A 21,348-nucleotide genomic window follows, 5' to 3' on the forward strand; every position below is an offset into this window, starting at 1 on the left:
CAGGAAGCAGACCAGCAAAATTCATCTTCGGTATCGCGCCACTTTCAGGAGCTCAGTAATTTCATGCACCCCCCCGCCACCCGTCCCAACCAAGGTATTGCAGAACCAAATCCTGAAGCCCCTGTCAAGGCGAAGATCCGACTTCAGTTTGCAGGCCTTTTACCTGAATACTGGCTAACGAAGAACTTAAGCCTATGGCTCCCAAGAAGGTAGCTGATCAGACAGTTTGAGTTCAGTTGTTTATTTTCAGACAATAGCAGTGAGCACTGTGTTGGAATTCTACTAGCCTAGCTTCATTAAAAGCAGAGTGATAAACGAATAACTACAGAGAGTACTAAGACATTTCTGGTTACTTTGCAGCAACTTTTCTGTGGTCTGGAGTGGAAGCATATTTTTGTCTCTCTTGTCCATTGATAGTATCTTGTGGCATGGAACTGCAATTCTTAACTGTCTGATATTATTTTACTGTGGCATCCTCCTGCACTTTATCTAGATATTACTTACTGAAGCACCTTATTACTGCAGCATGCTGTGGTACCATATTACTGTACTACCCTGCGCCTAATGTATCACAGTTTCCTGGCACTCATTATTACTGCATTTTCACCAAGCTAATTTACTGCAGCATCCCACTGGTGCTTTAATAATGTATTATCCAAATACTACCTTGTTTCAGCCTCCCGTGTTGCCATATTGCTACATTTATCCTGGTATTATTAAAATGGAATGCTGTGATAGCTTATGGTTGCATTGCCCAGATACCACTTCAGTGCTGAAGTCACCAGTACCTTATATACTCAGGGCAGGTCTACACTGGACCTGAAAGTCAATCCTAGATAGGCAATTCCAGCTACGGCAATTGCGTAACTGGAATCAATGTCTCCATGATCGACTTATCTGGCTGGCCTCACCAAGGGAGGTCAGTGGGTGAAACGCTCCTGTTGACTTCCCTTATGCCTTGCGGTAATGTGGAGTACAGGGGCCAATTGTCGAGCCCCAATAGTTCGATTTTACATGTCCCCACTAAGTCCATGAAATCGAACCCTGGAAGATAGATCTGACTGGGCCAGTCTCCTGGCAAGTGTCAATGTACCCCGAAGTACTTTGCAGCACTTGTCTGGGAAGCTTATTATTGCCATAGTCTAACATCTTGTAGAACATTCTTACCGTCTTGTTCTAGTGCTACTTTCCTGTAATGTCCAGAAGCACCTGTGTTATCTAAAGACATCTTTACAGCCATATTTCACAGCAGCAGCCCTGTGGTAAAGGGAAGCTTTGTAAATGGCTTCCACGCTACTGAGATTTTAGAAGCCCTCCATCTTGCTATCTGGAATGAGGCCTTGCCCTGAAACACCCTCACCTAGAGCACGGGTAGGGGCGGCAAGCTGCCTTCCTAACTCATCTGCAGAATGGCGAGGTAGTTGGAATACACCAGCTGCACTGTAAAGTGGCAGGATTGCGACTGCAGTACCCAATGGGATCCTTCTGAGCAGATAAAAGCGGCATCCCTTGGTATGAATCAAGATACTTGAAACAATTTTGTGTAGAAGTAATTGCACATAAATGTGATCGTGCTGCAAGAAAGTGAGACAACTATAGAGCAATTTACGTGTGTCCTCAGAAGGACTCGGTTGCAGTCGTGCTGCCGGTTTTTCCAGAAATTGAATCAGAAAAGCAAGTAGGAGCAAAGCTCTCTGAGCTCCTCTAGTCATTGCTGAGCAGATTAGATTGCACGTGAGTTCACTTAACTAGCAAGTTCGTCGACATCCTTTGGGTACATAGACACACTTGGCCCCAAAGCTTCCTTCTGTGCTCACCATGCTATTTACACTACACAGCCCCAGAGTATGCACTAACTTTGGCCCCTTCTGACCAGGAGGGGGAGAAAATAAGAAAAGGAACCCTCGTTTCTCTCCCCCATCCCTGCACATGTGCCCCCCATGAGGCAGCACCAGCAGGTAAGGAACACTATACAGCACATTCATTACAGCACCATGCAGCATTCTGCTTACGTGTGGCCTGTGCAGACAGAATAACTCGGAGCACCTTTGCTCAGCTCCACACGCCAGCATTCCAGTGTGTAGCAAGGACTCCGTTCAGTGCTACAACTTCAGCCTGAATAACTGTTCTTACCTGGGCAAAAGCAGCTACCTTCCTCTCCTAACAGTCCAAGGGCACACAGCCCCCACCTGCCTGCCCCTCGTGGAATGCCTCATCCATATGCTTTGCATTTCATGGCCACATCCTACTTGTGACCCCCTCCTATGCTGCCTGGCTTGATATTGCATTAGAAACTCCCCTGATTCGTGAAGGTGGAGGGGCTGAGATGCCTCTGCTCACAGGATGCGCAGCAGCATTCACGCAGCCGTAAAACAGTCTGGGCTGGAGGCAGGCATTGTTTTATAACACTCCAGTGACCTGTGTTGCTGATGGGTTTTACACAGCAAAAGAAATCTTGGGGGAGCCAGCCGTGACATTCCCAGACTGCTGGGGGTGGCTGCCGGCATCAGTGCATGTGGATCCCCAGCTGGGCCTGTTGTGCAACAGGCCCATTATTACCCGAGGCCGGGTGGCTGAAAGGGCAGACAATTGAGTCCAACGGGGGTTGGATGCAATAAGGTCGCGAGGGTGGTCAAAGATCATGAGATGATCTGAAGAGGTATGTGTGTGTCACTGATGTAGCAGTCCTGCAATCCTGGGACTCGACTGTGTTTTTGGTGTACAAAAGGGAAGAGTTTAGTCTGAGGCTCTAGGTAAACATACTCTTCATGCTAAGATAGCAAAAGGTAGCACATACCACCTCTCAGAGCTCTACTGTGTAGCCATGCAGGGAAAGGGCCTGATCCTTCACTCACTCAGGCAGAATCCTGAGACATACCATTAAGTTTCCTGGAAGCAATAAGGTGCCCTTGTGTGGCATTTCATTTCAGTGAAGAGGGAGAAGCAGAAGAGATCTTTTTGTCTAATAGACACTGTAATACTCTAAATTTGTCTATGCCTAGTCCTTAGAGGCTAGTGCCCCTGAAGTGCATATATTGCAGATAGATAACTGGATAACTAGCTAGTTCTGCCTGAGTAGGAAGGCAGGATTAGAACCTATAGCAGAAGTTTCTACCACCTGCACCAAAAGACATCTTAGCTTGGTGTGAGTGAAAAAAAAGGCAACAGTTGTACTTATTCTGAACCACTTGCTAGTTCACGATCTTAAAACTATCACCGCTGATTAAACAGTTATTGTGACATGAACTAACTGAACCACGTTTGGAAATGGCTGTTCCTGGAGGGTTCTGAATACGTACAGTACGCTGCAGGTGACTCCAGGTCACTTTCTACTTACGATATATGGGTTTTATTATTAGCCATATAAATTACTTTCCTTCAGCGTATCCCGCTCCCAAGACACATTTCTCAGCTTTTACAGAGACTACTGAGAACCGCGTTGGGATGTCTGTGAATCATTTTTCAAGCTGTATTCTTGTATAGCCTGATTTTCAGACTAAGTTTCAGCCAATCCTAATTTTTCTATTATTATTAGAAATGGCACATTTGGGAGAAGAGGCCTATTTGAGAGTTAAAGAAAGCACCTTGCCGTGCCCATTACTATTCAAAATGTGGCCTCTGGCATCAAAACTGCTGCCCTATTCATAGCATGCTTCTGCTTCATATTTATGTCACCTTAACCATGAACCCTCTTCCTCTCTGAATTTTGCCATCAGTGGTAAAGCCTGAGTGACCACCTAAAGTCAAGTGAGTTAGCTTTACTTGCATAAATGAGAGTAGGTTTTGGCCTCTCTCTTTGGAGGGGCTAGGAGTTTTCCCAAAGTGGTTCAAGTGAAGCTGGTTTGAATTAAATTGAAAAAAATTGATACATCTGTAAAAAAATCTTGAAATAAATAGGAAACCAAATACAATATAAAACATATTACTATGTGTGTATACATTTTACAGCTCAAACATTGCCTGGTGACCCGGGGGCATACATTGATCACATTTGCACTAACATACAGGCAGAGTAACTTTGCTGAAGGTAGAGGATTCACACAGAGATTAGAATCTGCCCACATGGGCTAGCATAAATCATTAAAGCTCCACTGACTTCAGGGGATGATTTGGCCATGTATGTTTGGACATGCTACATCCCTTGGAAGGACAGCAAGTGAAGAGCTACAAAGTGCTTTTTTAACCAGTGTTTCTTTTTTTTTTTTTTTTAAAAGGCGGATAAAGGAAAAATTATAAAGTCAAATTTATATTTGCAGAGGTCAATTAAGCATTTTTTGAGCAGAAGAAGCAGCTTCTGGGAGATAATTTGTTGGAGCTGGATGGTCACCAGAAAGAGAGCAAGCGGTGGCGGCGGTGGTGGTGGCGTTTACCAGGGAGAGAAGAGATGATGGGTAAATATTGATCTCGCTCAGCTCTTCTTTCTCTAGGTTATGACAGGAATGATTCCTTTCATCATAAACTGCTAAGCCCTCTGCCTTGTTGACCTTTCAGATACAATGAAGTGTGCTCCTTTAAAACCAAGTAGGAAACAAAGTACTTTTATAGAACTCAATGTCATTACAAAGCTGTACAAGTAAGAAAGTGTTGATGTAAACCATGAAACGAGGAACCTTGAGTGGGCTGATCTCTCCACCTTGTGTGCCTTTGTCTCCCCTGGCTTTCAGTCGTGCTCTCTCACAGTGACCCATTCTTCCCCAAACGAATCTTCTCCATGGAGGTGGAGTGCAGCTGTGCTTCAGGGATGTCAACAACCGCATGTTGGGCAGAAGCTGTCAGGAGGACTGCATCAGGCCTGTGAGGCGCTTGCCTGTCAGAGACTTTCCCTAGAGGAACAAACAAATGGAAGAAAAAAAGCCATCCTGTGAGTTAAGCTGCAGCACAGTAAAATAGGCCCATCTGCCCAATTAGCTGGCCCACAACTGATCACCGGGAGCCAGAGACTGAAATGGGTGAGTGGTGGCAGATGCAGTGGAGTGCAAGTGATAGGTGCCATTCCTGTGGGTGCTGATGGGAGTAGGTGGGTTCTCCCTAGGCCAAAGCTTATGCGGAGGTAGCAAATCTGGTGAAGCAGAACCCTTGGTATTTCAACCCCTCTGTGTGCCTCAGGTACCTGGGCTTGCAGTGGAACAAAGGCTATAGGCCAGACTTACAGCATGGGGGAGGCAATCCTGCAGGGCCTGCTGGACTAGTAGCAGAACATGTTCACCCAATGTGATGCTATGGTCAAAAGAGCTAATGTGGTGTCGGGAGGCATAAAAAGGGCTTGTGAGAAGGGGGACTCAGAGTATTTTACTTCGGTATTAAGCCCTGTATTAGACAGCTGCTGGTCTGCTCATCCAGTTCTGGTTCTCCTGAATTCAAGAAAGACTTTGATAAAGTCGAGTGGGTTCAGGGACCAGCCATAGGACTTATAAAAGGATTAGAAAACCTGCCTTTTAGAGACAGACACAGCACTCAGTCTGTTTAAGCTTAACAAACAGAAGGTTAAGGGGTGAACTGATTATCGTCGATAAGTATCTGCACGAAGAACAAATGTTTTATATTGGGCTCCTTAATTTAGCAGAGAAAAGTATAACACAATCCAGCCTGGCCAGCAGCCACTGCAGGCCCCGGGCAAGGTGGGAGGGTGGCCGGGCTCTCCACCACAAAAGGGGTGAGGCCAAGGGCAAATGGGCAGGGCCTACGGCAACCAGCCCTTAGCGCTGCCCAGACTGTGGTGCTCTCCCCTCCAGCTATGCAGAGCGGTGCTGCCACAGTAATTCAAAGGGGCCTGGAGCTCAGGCTGCCATTACAGCTGAAGTAGCAGGGGTGGCAGCCGGAGCTCCAGGCTTTTTGAAACAACAGGCACCTATGCAACTGCCCTCTTGGCCCCTTAGCCCTCCAGCCTTGCTACTCCGGTCAGTGGGCCTGACACAATCCTCTGACAAAAAGCTGAAGCCCAGACAAATTTAGACTGGAAATAAGATGTGCATTTTTGACAACAAGGGTGATTAACCACTGGAACAACATACAAAGGACATCTGGGTTCTCCAGCACTGGCAATTTTCAAATTGAGCTTGGATGTGTTTCAAAGACCTCTGCTCTGGGAATTATTTTGGGGACAGTCTCTGGCCTGTGCTATACAGGAGGTGAACACTCAGGTCTCTTCTGGCCTTGGACTCTGTGAAATGAGGTTCAGCTGAATGTGCAGCAAAGGGGTCAGCTCAGACACTGGAGATCGCTAGCTCTTAGCATCAAGAGAGGATGAGTGCTGGTATGAGAACTGGCTAACATAAAGCCCACTTCTATGTCCCGTACTCATACTGAATAACACTCATCCAGCGGAGTGCGCCTATTGAAACCAGTTCAGCTAGGCCCAGGAGTAAGTGCTGCACAGCATAAATAAAGGTTGCAGAACCGAGCCTGTTAGTACTCCAGCAGCTTCCTTACAGTGTGTATTGAGTTGTACTTAGGACACAAGCCACCTGGCGCTTGACACTAATGCGCGTCCCACACCCCTGGATACCAAGTATCAGTCCACCAGAAATACAATTAGGAGCAATGTATTTTAGAGATGTCATAATCAGGCAAATACATCCTACAGGGGAAGGCTGAATTAAGGGACTCATTTTCAGATACATTAATTAGGTAGTGAGGGGTGCTGAACCTTAATTTGGGCTTCCATGCCAGCTCCACTTAGGGAGGTCAATGGGAGCCTGAGTGGTGGTCAATTTCCCTTACTCCTAACTGGGGACAGGAATACCCCAGTTGATGGGGGTGCCTGGTAAGTTCAATTTGAGCATTTCACTCAGTCTCCTCCAGGCCATTCCAAAGGAAGCTTGCACTCCAAGGCTCCAATACTGCACAACAGAAGTCCATAGGCGCTTTGTCATTGACTTCAATAAGTATAGGATGAAGGCCCTGGTGTCCCTACCTGATTTGAATCCCTTCATTGAATTCCCCTATAGGATCCCAGCCCTGCCTCATTACTTGTGCACTTTCAGAGACATGCTTGTGAAAGAGACATTGCCAACTTTACAGCTAGTCAGATTTTTTAAAAAAAATGTGGAGCGTAATTTCTGGTAGTCTAGCAGCTGACAATTCTCCCTGGTCAGCTTTTCTGGTTTGACAATAATACTCTTCTACTAAAAATGAAAAATGCCTAGAGGAATAGCACAACTGCTATTGCTAACGGGTGTTATAGAGAGCTTATCTTGTGTGACTGTATTTAGCTAAACTAGCCAATTCTTCGGAAAAGACATTTATTGCTGTTTTAAAGATCCACTCAAAGAGCAAAGAGAAACAATCTGCACAGTGGAATTTACTACCTATGAAATGCTTTCAAATCTGTAAGCAAACTGAAAAATGTCTCTTTTCTGCTCTCTTCCACTTGTAGTGTTAGGTTTAACTTGTAACAATAATAGTTTAAAAATATTGTAGCCAGAGGTTTGATTTTTACCCAGTGACCTGGCGCTGTAACTACGTATTAAGTTAACTATGCTCACACGTAGAGTACAATTTATTACAACTTCACATGGTGGCAGATTTTTTTGTTAAAAATTTACTGAGCATGAATAGCGTGTGGCTTGCAAAGTGTCATTACCTGGCTCAGTCTTGACCCCTGTCTGCTATTCCTCTTGGAAGGACAGGGAGGGGAGCTGTTGGCTGAGGATGTTGAAGATAGGGGAGAGCAGACTGACTGGCATCTACCACTATCACAGCTCCCATGTTGCCTCCATGTTTAAGAATGGAGTGAGGAGTAAAGGGGTCCCCACCTCAATGGAGATTTTAAGCTGTACATGTCTCAGTTGTGCCCATGGCCAGGCTGCTCAGAGAAATGGGGCAGCTGACAGGGAGGAAGGACAGAAGGATTGTATGATCATGGTCTCAGGGAGAGTAGAGATTACGTCTGACAATGAAGATTGGAGCCCCAGATCCATGGCTATTAAAGCAGCAGAAAAGGTACATGACAGGTGAGATGCTGGTGATGCGCTAGCAGGGGTTAGGCCTTTGAAGCACAACAGCATGGAATTGTTACCAGGAAGCTGTTCCATCCCCTGCCAGAGACGCTCCCTGTTTGTTCTTACTCTTCCGGGGCAGAGACAGGACACTCATCTCCCAGCTCTTTCCCCACCATCTGCAGCATCTTGTGGAAAAGATACTGGCCTCACGGCCAGGAGACTTATGTTCACAGCCCCGCCACAGACTTCCTGTTTGTGACTCTTGGGCAGCTCACCATCGCTTTGTACCTTAAGAGCCTGGGGGGATGAATTTGTCAATCAAGTGGGAGGGGTTGAGCTAGCACCATGTTATGGATCAGGAAAACAGATGCAAGGTGTTTATAAACAATAGAAGAAAACTACCTTTTTCAATAACATGTAATTTCAGGAGGAGGAAGGGTGTGTGTGTGTGTGTGTGCGTGCGTGCGCGCCAAATCCACTGTCACATATATATCTGTGTGAAGCAACAATGGGGGAGGGATTTTTTGATTCTGTATATCTTTGGCAATGAGTAGGGAAATGCCCCTAGGAGAAAATTTCCGCTCTGAAACCAGAGAACCCTATGTTTCCATAGATTGAGGTGCAGGGTTTTGGTTCAGCCCAGTAGAGTGGTAAGTCCCAGCTGTAATGCTTGCATCTGGATCTGATCACCTCCAACACTGGAGGAGTTGGTATAATGTCTTGTCTTCATGTAGGTCCTTCTTGTCCTTTTCCATTTTGGAAACTGTAATTTGTGAGGGAAAGGGGCACAAATTTCCTGTGTTTAATATGCAAAAAATATATTCATAGCTGTGCATATTGGGCCACAGCTGGTGCAAATCACCTTAAGTCTGTTGACTTCAGTGGAGCAGTCCTGCCTGGCACCAGCTCAGTATCTGACCCTCTGTATTTATGTTTCCTCCTTAATCCCCTGTATTGCTTTATGCTCCCAAAGTCCTGCAGGGAAAGACATAAATCTCCCAAGTGTTGCTGAGCATGGCTCTTCACATTTGGAATTAGCTGAGAAGGCTGAAATAAAACACACGGTGTCGTGCACTTCCTTAGTGGCTACATGCCTGGTCATCCTCCGGAGAACAAGTGATGAACCCACTGCATTTGGATACAACATTCCTTCTAAATCCACTTCTCCCTCACTGGCTATGAGGCACAGGCTGCAGCTTTGAAAAGGGCCTCCACCTTAGTGAGCACCATCCCTTTGGCATGCAAATAACGGAATGTGTGCGTTCTGACAGTGATAGTAGCTCCTAAGGAAAGGCTGCCTGGGCTGGGCATGGGCCTCCCGGATTTGAAAGTGATGCCACACCACAGCGATGGAGTAGTCTGTTGCACTATGAGTAATAGTGCCTAGGGAGCAGCCGTCCCCATTTATGTGGCCTACCTCTTTAAAATTCTGAAAGGTCTGCTCTATACAAGGACCTAACCAATACTGGTAGAGAGGAAGCAGTCACAAATACTGTTTTTCTTCACCCTGGATACCAATGACAGCTGCCTTATGCAGGGTCTCCAGCAGAGCTCTCCAGTCCATGGGATAAGGTTGGGGTGGATGCCCCAGGCCCTGTGCTTTTAGGGGCTCCCTGGCCAACTGCCCCTGCTGTCCTATGAATGGGAGGGAGGATTAGCTGGGGCAAGGTGTGGGGGCAACTGGAGGCAGCAATAGCTGCAGGGGGTCATCTTTCTCCGGCCAGCCCAGAGAATTTGCGGGACCATGGGAGGTCAGTATTGTCCAGCAGTGTTACCAACAATTCCACTACTTACCGGGCTGTAAGGGCTTGCCTATATTATGGGAAAGATCAACTAGCTCAGGATCAATCTTCTGGCATTCGATTTTGTGCATCTGGCAGAGATGTGCGAAATCAAACAGCATGGGCTCAGCAGTTCACCCCTGTATTTCTCTCTCAAGGAGTAAGGGAGTGTGACAGGAAAGTTTCTCCAATCAACCTCCCTCTGTGTGGAAGACCAGCTAAGTCAATTGCAGACAAGTCGAGTCTAGCTATGCAATTGCTGTAGCTAGAATCGACTTATCTGCAATTGACCTACCTGCCGAGTATAGACCAAGTCTTACAAGATATTTAAGGGTAGAGCTAAATAATATCACAGAACACTGAGCGCCAGGACTGGTGGCTGTTAACAAACTTTATGGGACCATGGGAAACTTGGCCACACTCATGATAAGTGGTCATCCAGCCAACTAAATGAAATGAAATGAAGGGCACTTACTCTGTCTCAGGAGATGATTAATATCTTCCAAGTTTGGGCTTTAGCTGACCTGCTGCTCTCTAAGATTAAAAATTCCGTCAACATTCAGCTTCTTAATGAAGTGTAATACAGTAATTAAGCCCAACTGCCCCATACAGGCAATGCGCCAAATGAAAACAAACTTTCCATTAAGGGCTTTGCATAACTACAGAACAGCAGATCTTTCCAGCCTGCTTTAACAGATTGTGTGTTGTGTTATCTCCCATCTTGTGCTTTGCTAATGCTGAGCTCAAAATGGGAGCAGCCTTAGTCTGGCTGTCATTCTCATGGCTGGAAGATTGGTAGAAAGTTATGGATATGGGTTAGGGTTAGTTCTTCAAAAAAGGCAGCCTGCTTTTGAAGTGGTCCACAAGCTAAATATGAGTCAATAGTGTGATGCTGTTGCAAAAAAAGCAAACATGATTCTAGGATGCATTAACAGGTGTGTTGTGAACAAGACATGAGAAGTCATTCTCCCGCTCTACTCTGCGCTGGTTAGGCCTCAGCTGGAGTATTGTGTCCAGTTCTGGGCACCGCAGTTCAGGAAGGATGTGGAGAAATTGGAGAGGGTCCAGAGGAGAGCAACGAGAATGATCAAAGGTCTAGAGAACATGACCTATGAAGAAAGGCTGAAAGAATTGGGCTTGTTTAGTTTGGAAAAGAGAAGACTGAGGGGGGACATGATAGCAGTTTTCAGGTATCTAAAAGGGTGTCATAAGGCAGAGGGAGGGAACTTGTTCTTCCTTGCCTCTGAGGATAGAACAAGAGGCAATGGACAAATTGCAGCAGGGGAGGTTCAGGTTGGATATTAGGAAGAAGTTCCTAACTGTCAGGGTGATCAAACACTGGAACGAATTGCCAAGGGAGGTGGCAGAATCTCTATCACTGGAGCTATTTAAGAAGAGGTTAGATAGATGGCTTTCAGGGATGGTCTAGAAAGTGCTTGGTCCTGCCATGAGAGCAGGGGGCTGGACTCGATGGCCTCTCGAGGTCCCTTCCAGTCCTACTCTTCTATGATTCTATGAAGGTACAGAATACTGTACTCTGGCCAGCAAACGCAGATCTTATCAACCTCAGCTATCGCCATGTACTCCGTTAGTTACTTACCTGAGCAGGATTGATTGTAGGGGGAATTTGACAGTTATAGGAGGGCAAAGAGGAGGTATGTGGGAGGCTTCCTGAACCTGGGCTTTGCTGGCCAGACTGGCAGGGACGAAATGAGTTTAATGCTATGTGAGTTCCTGTCCATAGTTCCTGCCAACTTCTCCAGCAACAAGTTAGCACATGGACATTACCTCTGTCGGATTCCCTGCCCCACCCACCTACTTCCCCTGTTGGTTTGAACCCTATGCAAGTCAGAAACATCAATGTCTAATAGGGCACACAAACACCTCTGAGATGCTCCTCCACCTATTCCACCCTGACGGGGCGGCGGGTGTGAGGGGAGGCCTCAGACATGACGCTATGTACATCTTTCTTGTGGGAGCAAATAAACAGCACTTTAGTCAGACCTGGGTTTAGGGCTGAACCTGACATTTCTCAAGTGGTTGCAGATGTTCATGACACTTGGAACTGAAGTGAATCTTAACTTAATTAGCACAGGTGCACCAATCTGGTATTGAACAAGGGAGTGTGCCTACCCACCAAATCCTCTTCCTGAAGTAAGAGATTTTCAAGTACTGTCCCTCTTTTCATTGCTTGGTTTCGATATGGCTCATAGGGCAATTTCATTTTTAATGTTCTTTTTATTAGACTTTTGCACAAAAAGATACATCACCAACATAAGATAAATAAGAAAGCAAAACATAAATGTAAAAGAAAGTTAAAGAAACCTAATAATGACAAAGTAAAATAACTTAGTTGAACAATAAATCCACACAGTCACATAAATTAAAAACATTTAAATTAGTATACACAAAAGTAATGGATGACACCAGCAAAACCAGGCCATACAAATACGAACCAAATGTGTAGTGTGGCTTTCAATATTAGGGTGTACAAATATCAGTTCACTTTATTTCCAGCTATGCCCATCACTCTTCACCACTGTTTTCTCAAGAATTCCTCCCGAAACATTGCAAACTGGACCTCTTATCTGGATACATGTGACTGTTGGACTGTATCTCACTACGGTTCACAGTCTAAGCTACGAGAGTTTAGTCTTCCATAAAATCAACTAGCATGGGCATTTGCTCCTTCCCTTCCCATCCCTCCCCAACTTGTGTTTCTGGATATGTCTCTGTGAGCAACATGCTTGGACAACAGGTGACTTAAAGCTAATATTATCCATCTCTGCTGTATTTTCAATTTACAGAGAATTTTCTATGCAGAAATTATTTACCTCACTAACTAAGGCATTGTAATTTACCATGGTAAATAGCACTAAAATGCACAATATACAACAAGAAAAGAACTAAGACAAACTCCAAAACTCACCAATTCCTAGAGATCTGTTTGCGAGTCTTAATGCTCATCCCTACAGTACATCTCAAACCTAATGAGAGAAAAGATCTTCTTCTGTCAAGAAGGAGTTATGGCTCCTTGATTCTGAGGACTAGTTTGTGCCAGCTCTGGCACCAGTTAGAGTAGCCTCATGGCTGCTCTAAATTACACCATTGGAGCCCTAAGTAAACTCTAGGGAGGGATGGTAATAAAAATATGTGATCTGTAACATAGAAATATATTGCAGGAACTGTCCAGGTCAGAATCACCAACAGCCTGGTATCCTGACAGTGGACAATAACAATTCTGGAAATCAATTCCACTGGTTAACTTTGATCATAATTTCTCAAGTCAATTAACTTCAGTATGGACTGCGGGATTTGGCCCACTGTATGACAAACACCAAAACAAATCCAAGAATTACTTCCTAACAACTCATATATTCTTTAATATGTCTAAGCAATGAAAACAAGTAATGCCCAAATACCCTCCAGGTTACAAAATACCCTGATTGTTAGTTACATTATATATGTTATTTTCTGATGTTCATTAGAAGGGAAAAGATAATCTTTAAGTCCTGTCTTCTATCTTATCTTGTAGATAGACTGGAGACAGAATTACACTATATGCAACTCAAATTATTATAGCCAGGTGCACAATTTATGGCAGCATATGTCCTATTAATGCTGCACGAGATGCCACCGCTGGATGTTACTGTTTGAATGCAAATGGAACATTGCGTTCTATTCTCTTCACAAACAGGAGGTTTTATTTGCTTAGCTCCCTTTAGAGAATATAGGAGTTATTTACGCAAACGTCTTGCATGATAAGAAAAGAACAGAAACTCATGACATTAAAGTTCACTTATTTGTATTACTGAGATATTGCACCTGTTTTGGGAAGGAAATTTAGACTGGAAAAGTTGAGATCAGAGCTGGGTCCAAGCAAAAGCTCAGAACTGAACTTGTCGACAGGAGGGATTTAAAATCTGGATTTGAATTTGGCAGCCACAGCTCAGTCTCTAGCTGAAAGGTATTGATGTTTATCCATCAAAGCATTCATGTGGCCAGAATAAGAGACAATGAAGGAATAACAGATTTTTTCTCACACTTCAGGTCGTGTCTTTCACCTGGAAGGATCTCAAAGCACTTCACAAAATGTATATATAGGGATCACTCACCCACTGCTGCAACATCTGGACTGTAATGTGGCAACTGTTCTGCACCAGCTATACTGCACTATAGTGTTTTCAGGAAAGGATGGGGAGGATAGCTTGTCCAATAGAAACTATGAATATGTATCTTTAAAGGTGCCCTCATATGGAAGAGAATATGTAGCACACATGCAATACATGCAGTCTTTTTTTTTTTTCCCCAGTGGACAAAGCATTCTGTGTGAGTTCATGTAGCATCTATGTAATACTGATGTAGAGCTATGTAGATATAGGGAATAGATGCAGTATATTTAAGCATGCAGGATATTTTCAAGACATGAAGTGCACAGAGTGTTTGTATAGTCCCCTACAGGGGTAGATACTGACTAATTACAATGTGTTACCATGAGCACGGTAACACGGGACATATTGTGACCGTATACTGGCTACCCTCATAAAATTGGTGCATTCTGTTGTTTTCTGCTGCCTAAGCAGTGCAGGTACCTTTCTCCAGTATAGTCACACTTCTTAGAATAATTGGAAATATAAAACAATTAAGATATTGTGTGGAAAATCTTCTCATCTTATTTTAATAAACATTCTTCCTCTTGTCCAGATAGCTCTCAACATTTGAGAAGCTTTGAAAGGTATTTCACTGTCTCTCTCTCTGAGCTAACTGTTCATAGTACCCCCTTTGCCTGCACCCTGATTCTGCCCCTTTATGTGGCTACAGTTTGGATGTATTTATCCTCTGTTCGCTGAAGTCTTTGACTCTTAATTTTGGGGTAGGTTGCCTATTTGCTTTCATATAGTGCAAGTGGGGCTTAGTTTTCCATGCCTTGGCATGTTGTCACCTATCAATCAATGCTGCATTTGTCCAGTATTTGGAAAAAGCACCCGTAAATAAAGGTGAACTGAAATGTCTATATGATTTTCACAGAACAAGTCCTGACTTATAGCATGACTATACCAGGTACTTACCCATCAGCCAATCAGAAGCCTCCTTTCACAATGTTCTCATCATAAGCGTTTATCATACATTACACTAAAATCCAGGTAAAATAGAATTCATACAGCAGTGAATGACGAAAACCCATCCATAGTTTTCATGTGTATGACAGCATACTCACAAATTGTAATATTAAACCAAAAGGAATTGGGTTCTTGGCGAGTGATGTAAGAATTACTACAACGGCAGACAGAATGAATGCACATAACAAGCAGAGTAGCATGAGGCAGCAACTGTGACCAAGAGTTAGGGGCAAAGTAAAGGAGATGGCAGCATGAAAGTGTCAAATAGGGAGGCAGTAGGGAAAGGATGGCATAAAATGTAGGGTGGGGACAGTAGGGAGAGGAGAGCAGCTATGCATAGGGCAGGGTACAGCTGAGCAAGGAAGGAATGGCATCCCAGGAGGGGCTTACACTCAGGAATCTGATTTGTGTGGACTATAAATTAAAAAAACACCAAAAGAACGCTGGCTAAGATTCGCTGGGTTTCATTGACTCCTGTACATCACATTGTCACTAGCATATTGTGATTCAATTATAGTCATATAATTTAGTGGACAATCCCTCTGGGGAGGCAGAGTCTCCTCTATCTGACTCAGACACTGTACACTGTCCTCTCTATCTACCACAGAAAACTGGCTCTAAAGTTCACTTCTACACACCAGATTTGCCCATTTGTTTTCCCAGGTCATCAGACTCTATTGTCAGCTGTTGACTCTAACCTGGTGAATATTTAATAAATTTAGCCAGGCCCCAAAATCCTGCAGCCAACTACTATGGGAAGTCTGCTTTTATTATGCAAATAGACGTCATTAACACAAACATGACTTACACATACTAGCTCTCACAGCATTCTAGTCAACAGAATTTTAGTATGCAGACAATCTTACAACTACTGCAGGTCCATTGGCTAAGTGGGGCCGACTATTGCAATTCCCAACCATCCCTCGACCAGTTATCAGTCTGAGTCTACTGTGAAGTACTTCTGAAACTGAACAAAGCTCCTAAAATTGTTTCCTACATCACTATACCAAGAAAGGGGGTGACACAAAACAAAGATGCACCTTTAGATTTCTCCAGTGTAGCTCCTGCAACACGTTATCGCAGCGTTAAAGCCACCCTTAATTACCAATGATTGCCAACAATCCCAGCAACTGAGTATAGGCAGGGTATAGGAATGCTACAGCTGTGCCCCTTTTCCCTGCTCACGCCCACAACACCAGGACGAAGTACAGCGCAGAAGCCAGTAAAGTGGCTCTATGTCTCCGGTGTGAGAAGAATAGGCAGAAAGATGTATCAATTGGATTAATGCTGCCAGTCAATGCTCAAATTCCCTCTGAGTGCTGGATTCCTTTTCACCTGGCATTTTACCAGACCACACAGGTGCTAACCATATGAGGTCTGTTGTAATCTGTATTTAACTTGTATGTGCACGCATAGGCCTTAACAGTCTACGACAAATTTATACAAATGACACAAACAAAAGCTCCATTGCACTTGCAGAGAGAGAGCGAGAGAGCGCACACACATGAGGGTTTTCCCCATAGGCATTAGTTACTGTCCTTCTCAGCATGCTTGTTGTTTTATCCAGAAGCTTGTCCCATACCCCTTCCCAGACCAAGGACTTGGTACCAATCATTACATCCTGGACACTTGCTCTATGGCTAGGCACTTTAGTTTGGCTTGTAGTTGACAGGCACCACCACCGCATTGGCAGACATTTGTTAGGTGATACTGCCAGCAGCACATAGTAACTTCTCTTTGGCGATACAACTCTCCTGGCAATATTCATTCAGTGGCAGAGAAGTACACTAGAACTGCCATAGAGTTAGGTCCAAAAGTCTATATTGGCCAGTATTCTATCCCCTATACTGACCAATGAATTAGGGGGCACCTCGAAAACGCCCCCATAATCCTAAACCATACAAAACTACCCCACTGGATAGAATTCCTTTTCAACCATGACTGGCAATCATTTTCTGGCCAGAAGCACAAACATTGGTGTTCGTGGTCATTAAAAACAATCCCAGCTATTGTAACAGTAAGTACTCTTTTAGTTCATGTAACCATCAAGTAGGAGTGGAACGTGGGGCCCCAAGTGCTCTGTATTGTTACTGGCTTTCGTGCTGGTTTTCTCCTGGTGAAAAATTCCTCCTGGAATGTTACAATTTTAGAGAAGTTTGGCTTCTGATCTGAACTTTAGAGCTCAAGCTCAGTGGTGCTAGTCAAACACATGCATCCTGCAAAGGATGGAAATCATAGTTCTAACCTCACCATTGGCACTGGACTAACTACCAAATGGACTTCAGACAATGGAAATACTGAAGATGCTACAGCATGCAAAAAGGGAGCCACCAGCTCTCTCTTTTTATTAAATGTGGGAAATATTATGTGCTACCATGAACAAGAAGGTGGAATGGACTCAGTGGCTTTCACTGTAATATAAAAGTATCAATGTTTTCCTCTATGTATTCATTCAAATGTATTTTTTTCCTTCTACTCCTGGCCCTCATGGCTCATTCCATCTTATGAAAGCTAAGCTTCTTCCTATCTGATTATTAAATCATTTCCAAAGCAGATGGGAAACTACAGCAGTTTAAATAGCTAAGCTGAGACAGGATGGCTAAAAATAATATCAGTAGGCTTTTTTAATTAGTAAGATAATTACACATGACAGAGGAGAAAAAAACAGATTTTATATATTTACGTATGTTTGTATGTCATTAAAATTATGTTATAACTCTCAGCACCAGGTGCTATGTATAATATGATATATGATGCCTGATTTTTATGATGTCATATATCTATACTTGTGAGGCAAGACAGGATAACTCAGCTTTGGTTATGCTACTTCTTCCCATAGACTGAAGAAAACCTGTCACTTGCACAGTGCCATCTTTGTTAAGAAGAGGTGGATTAGAAAGGACACTGAAGCAAGAGGCAGTTCTTTCCCCCATTTGTTAAAGGTTTTCTTTGCTATCCACAGACTCAGTTGAGAGTGGAAGTATTGCCTTTCAGTGGCACCCAAAGGCAGTGTTTCATTTTCCCAGATGAAGGAATAGGGGCTTGAACCAGTTCTGTTTTGTATTGCTGAGAGGAATCCTTAGATATTGAACTGGCCCTTGCTGCTGCCAACTCCACCTGGCAGAAGGGTTACTGAGATTTACCTCAGACCTGCATATTTGTCATTTATATAATTAGAACAAAACTTTGCATTCCTCCCCACATGGAGTTCTTGTGTGAAATCAGTGACAATTCTGTGCAAACAGCTATGAGATTTGCTCCGCAACATAAACATGGAGCATTAATGTTGTACTAATGGCCGTGACATTTGGTAGTAAGGCTACAGAGTCATTTCCTCTGGCTGTGGTGCAACCCAAGGTGTGTGTGTGTGGGGGGGGGGGGGGGGGGCAGAGAGAGAGTGGTGCCAGAGCTTGAATGGCAAGTCCTTGGGGCTGACTAGGGAGCAGTGTTGATGATGCAGGGGCAGCCACATGTCCCCATGTGTTACTTCTTGGTTGCTTGGAGGAGGCCTGAGGCTCAGAAGCGGAAAGTAATAACAAAAAATATGAGCTGTAAATATTTCATAAGGTACGCTGAGAGTCTGAGGATATCTGGCACGCTGTATGTTGCCAGGTCAAGTGAGTTGGGACCTGAAATATAACATTCTGATTCTGCAGGTAGCATTGCTTTAGGTGCCAGTGTGGAGCTCCACCTGGGAAGCCACTGCAGAACATGTCCTTTGTTATAGAAGGGTCTTGGCAACACTGAGCACCTCCTGTTTAGCAATGAGTACCCCACCCTGCACCAGGCAGCTGTGCCAAGGTATCGATTGTTGCTTCTGGAAAGTCTGTAAGCAGAAGAGATACCATTTGCTTTTGTGACCATTCTGAAAACTGCTGATGGGCAAAATACTGCCATTTCGGTGGTGTCTAGCTTGGGGCAAACCTGGCACATTTTGCCAAAGGAGAAGATTTTATGAAATTTTGTTTGTGAACCTCCTTGTGATTCAAAATTATCCCATGAGAAGCCCTGGCCTTATGGATTTGTTAGTAAGGTTGAAGATGAAAAGAATCATCTGAATAAAGTCTTGCTCTTTCCCACGCCTTGATTGTCTGCCTGGAAGGCTTTGAGTTTCTGGCTGGCTAGTGGGATGCCACAGTGTCCTTTCTGAGAGTAGTCTACCTGGTTTGGAGTTGAACTACATCGCTTGGGAAAGGATTCTGAGGGTAGCAAGAACCCTAGGCATGAGACTATTTCTAGGAGCTTTGGGACTGAGCCCACAGCCATGCTTGGACTTTGCAAAGCATTTCATCCCCCTGAGAGGGCAATTTGGCAGCAATAAAAACTTATATTTCATTGTTACCTAAAATGCGAGGCAAAAACTGCAAAATGTTTTGTGGTTTGACAAACTCATGTAACAAAGTAAGGTTTCACCTCTCTCTCCAGTGCTGTGAATCTCTCCTCTTACACCTCTATATTTATCAAACAAGCGTGAGAAGCCACAGGTCCTGTACCCAGGCCCATGCTACAGCCACAACTCTACCTGACAGCTCTGCTAGGGATTGGCAAATTGAGAGCCATACCGCCTCACATGCCCCTGAAAGTACCACCCAAAAGGATTTGGTTTTGGAGGAGCTCTGAAGCTCCTGGTTGGACCAGGTGCACTATTTAAGCCAGAAAGGGACCCAAGAAGTTGTCTGCACAGCAAGGTAGATCCTGGTTTGCTGCTGCTACTCCCAGACTGATTTGTAGCTTCAGCATGACCTTTTCCCTAGTTTCCGCCCTTGTTCTCCAGCTCTGACTCCAACTCCGACCTCTGACATTGGCTCTAGTCTTTGGCTCTGATTTTTTCCTATGATTCTAGCTTGACCCTTGGCTCTGGAAACCATCATCTAGTTCTGATCCTTAGTTCTACTGCCCAACTCTTGCTCTGACCACTGTGTCAGACCACCCACTTCCCAGTGCCTAACAGCAAGGAACTATGACATATGACAAGCCACAACAGAGAAACAATGAGAGTCTAATTTTTACTTACACTAAGGCTCAGGTTGTTTTTCAGCAAAATAAAAAGCCTTAAACTGTGTGGATATAGTCCTTGGCGAACATCCCGTGGTTCACAAGTCCGTCTCACCTGGTACAGTGTCAGCAACAGGACTCAGTGCTGGCTCTGCTCTCAGGGCCCAATAAAGAAGGAAGATGGTGGACATGTTAGGACATCTATGGACTGCACTGGCTCATGCTTGGCTTTGGTTTCCCAGGGTACTTAGGTGGCCTGGGGAAGCAGACCATAAATTAGAAAAGCCCTTTTTACATCAATGGCCTGCCCAGTGCTTGTGTAACGTAGGGGTATGGTTCACTGTCCCCTGTAGTGGCACCTAGATCACTTACACGGAGATATAAAATGAGTCTCTTCTGAGGCCTTAGCTGGGAGCCAGCCTGCTTTTAACTGTAATGGTAGAGGCTCATGCACTAGGCTTCAGTGGTCCCAGGTTTGCGTCCACCTGTCAATGGTTACACTTACATCGTTCCTGAACACAGTGAGCACAAAGGTGGCTTAAGACTATCACCCCATCGTTGTCTCAAGTGCCCAAAGGGTGTAATTATGAATCAAGCCAAAAGAATTTTGACCCCATGATTGATCTTAGGTATAAGGGTGAAAAATTACTAGCACGTAATATTGTCAGTGATGCAGTCATCCTGTGTTGTTTTAAACAGTGGATCGATGTAAGATTTTAAACAAGAACAATGACTTTGTTTAAAGTGACCATGATAGGTTAAAAATCATATGGATTAGATTTCCAGGCAGAATAAATTAGTATTGATTCACAGAAATTGAAGTATAGCTACACCAATTCGTACCAGATATAAAATGCAAGAATACGTTTTATGCAGTTTTAACCAATAATACTGCACTGTCTAAACAACAGACCAATCTATTGATGATTTCCTTTGCTGTCTTTTACTTCATAATCCTACAGTCCTGTGGCTATGTATACACAACAGTGTTATTCCTGAGTAAGCTATTCTGGAGAGGTATTCTGGAATAGCTTATTCTGAAATAGTGCAGATACACATAAAACACATTTTGAAATATCACTGAGGTTTGAACATGGGGTTTAGTTTTGAAAGAGCTGCATCTACACTGTTTTTTTTTCTTTGGAAAGAAGCTCTTTCGAAAGGAGAACATGCAAATAAGGTGGCAGATATGTAAATCTGCACCTCGTTTGCATTTTTGATTTCCTCATTTGCAAGCCTCTTTCAAAAATGCAATGCTAGTGTAGACAAAGTCACAATGAGGTTTACCAATTTCAAAATAAGGCATCTGCTATTTTGAAACTGCGGTTGCCTTGTGTAGGTGCTCACTTTGCAGTGTGGCAATACCCTGAATGAGATTTTTATGCTAGTCTTGAAATCAAAATGCTAAGTATCAAATTCTGCTCTGCTTTAGGCTACTGTAAATTACTCCACTGAAATCACACCGCTGCAGTAAGTCGACTGGTTATGCAACTCCAGCTATGTGACTAATGT

The 21,348-nt window shown here is 44.1% G+C and overlaps 1 protein-coding gene across 6 annotated transcripts in view; it reads right to left on the reverse strand.

The window, feature by feature from the left end:
• Window positions 1-244: 244 nt before the first annotated feature.
• The window catches only part of RGS6 (regulator of G protein signaling 6), a 491,454-nt gene continuing 470,350 nt past the window's right edge, over window positions 245-21,348 (reverse strand). For all 6 annotated transcript variants that reach the window (XM_074997137.1, XM_074997135.1, XM_074997141.1 and 3 more), the window contains one exon: window positions 245-4,823. In XM_074997137.1, the coding sequence (XP_074853238.1) occupies window positions 4,773-4,823 (51 nt within the window). In that variant the 3' untranslated portion in view covers window positions 245-4,772. The remainder of the gene's footprint in view (window positions 4,824-21,348) is intronic.

Source organism: Carettochelys insculpta, chromosome 6, assembly GCF_033958435.1.
Source record: "Carettochelys insculpta isolate YL-2023 chromosome 6, ASM3395843v1, whole genome shotgun sequence".
NCBI classification, from domain to species: domain Eukaryota; kingdom Metazoa; phylum Chordata; order Testudines; family Carettochelyidae; genus Carettochelys; species Carettochelys insculpta.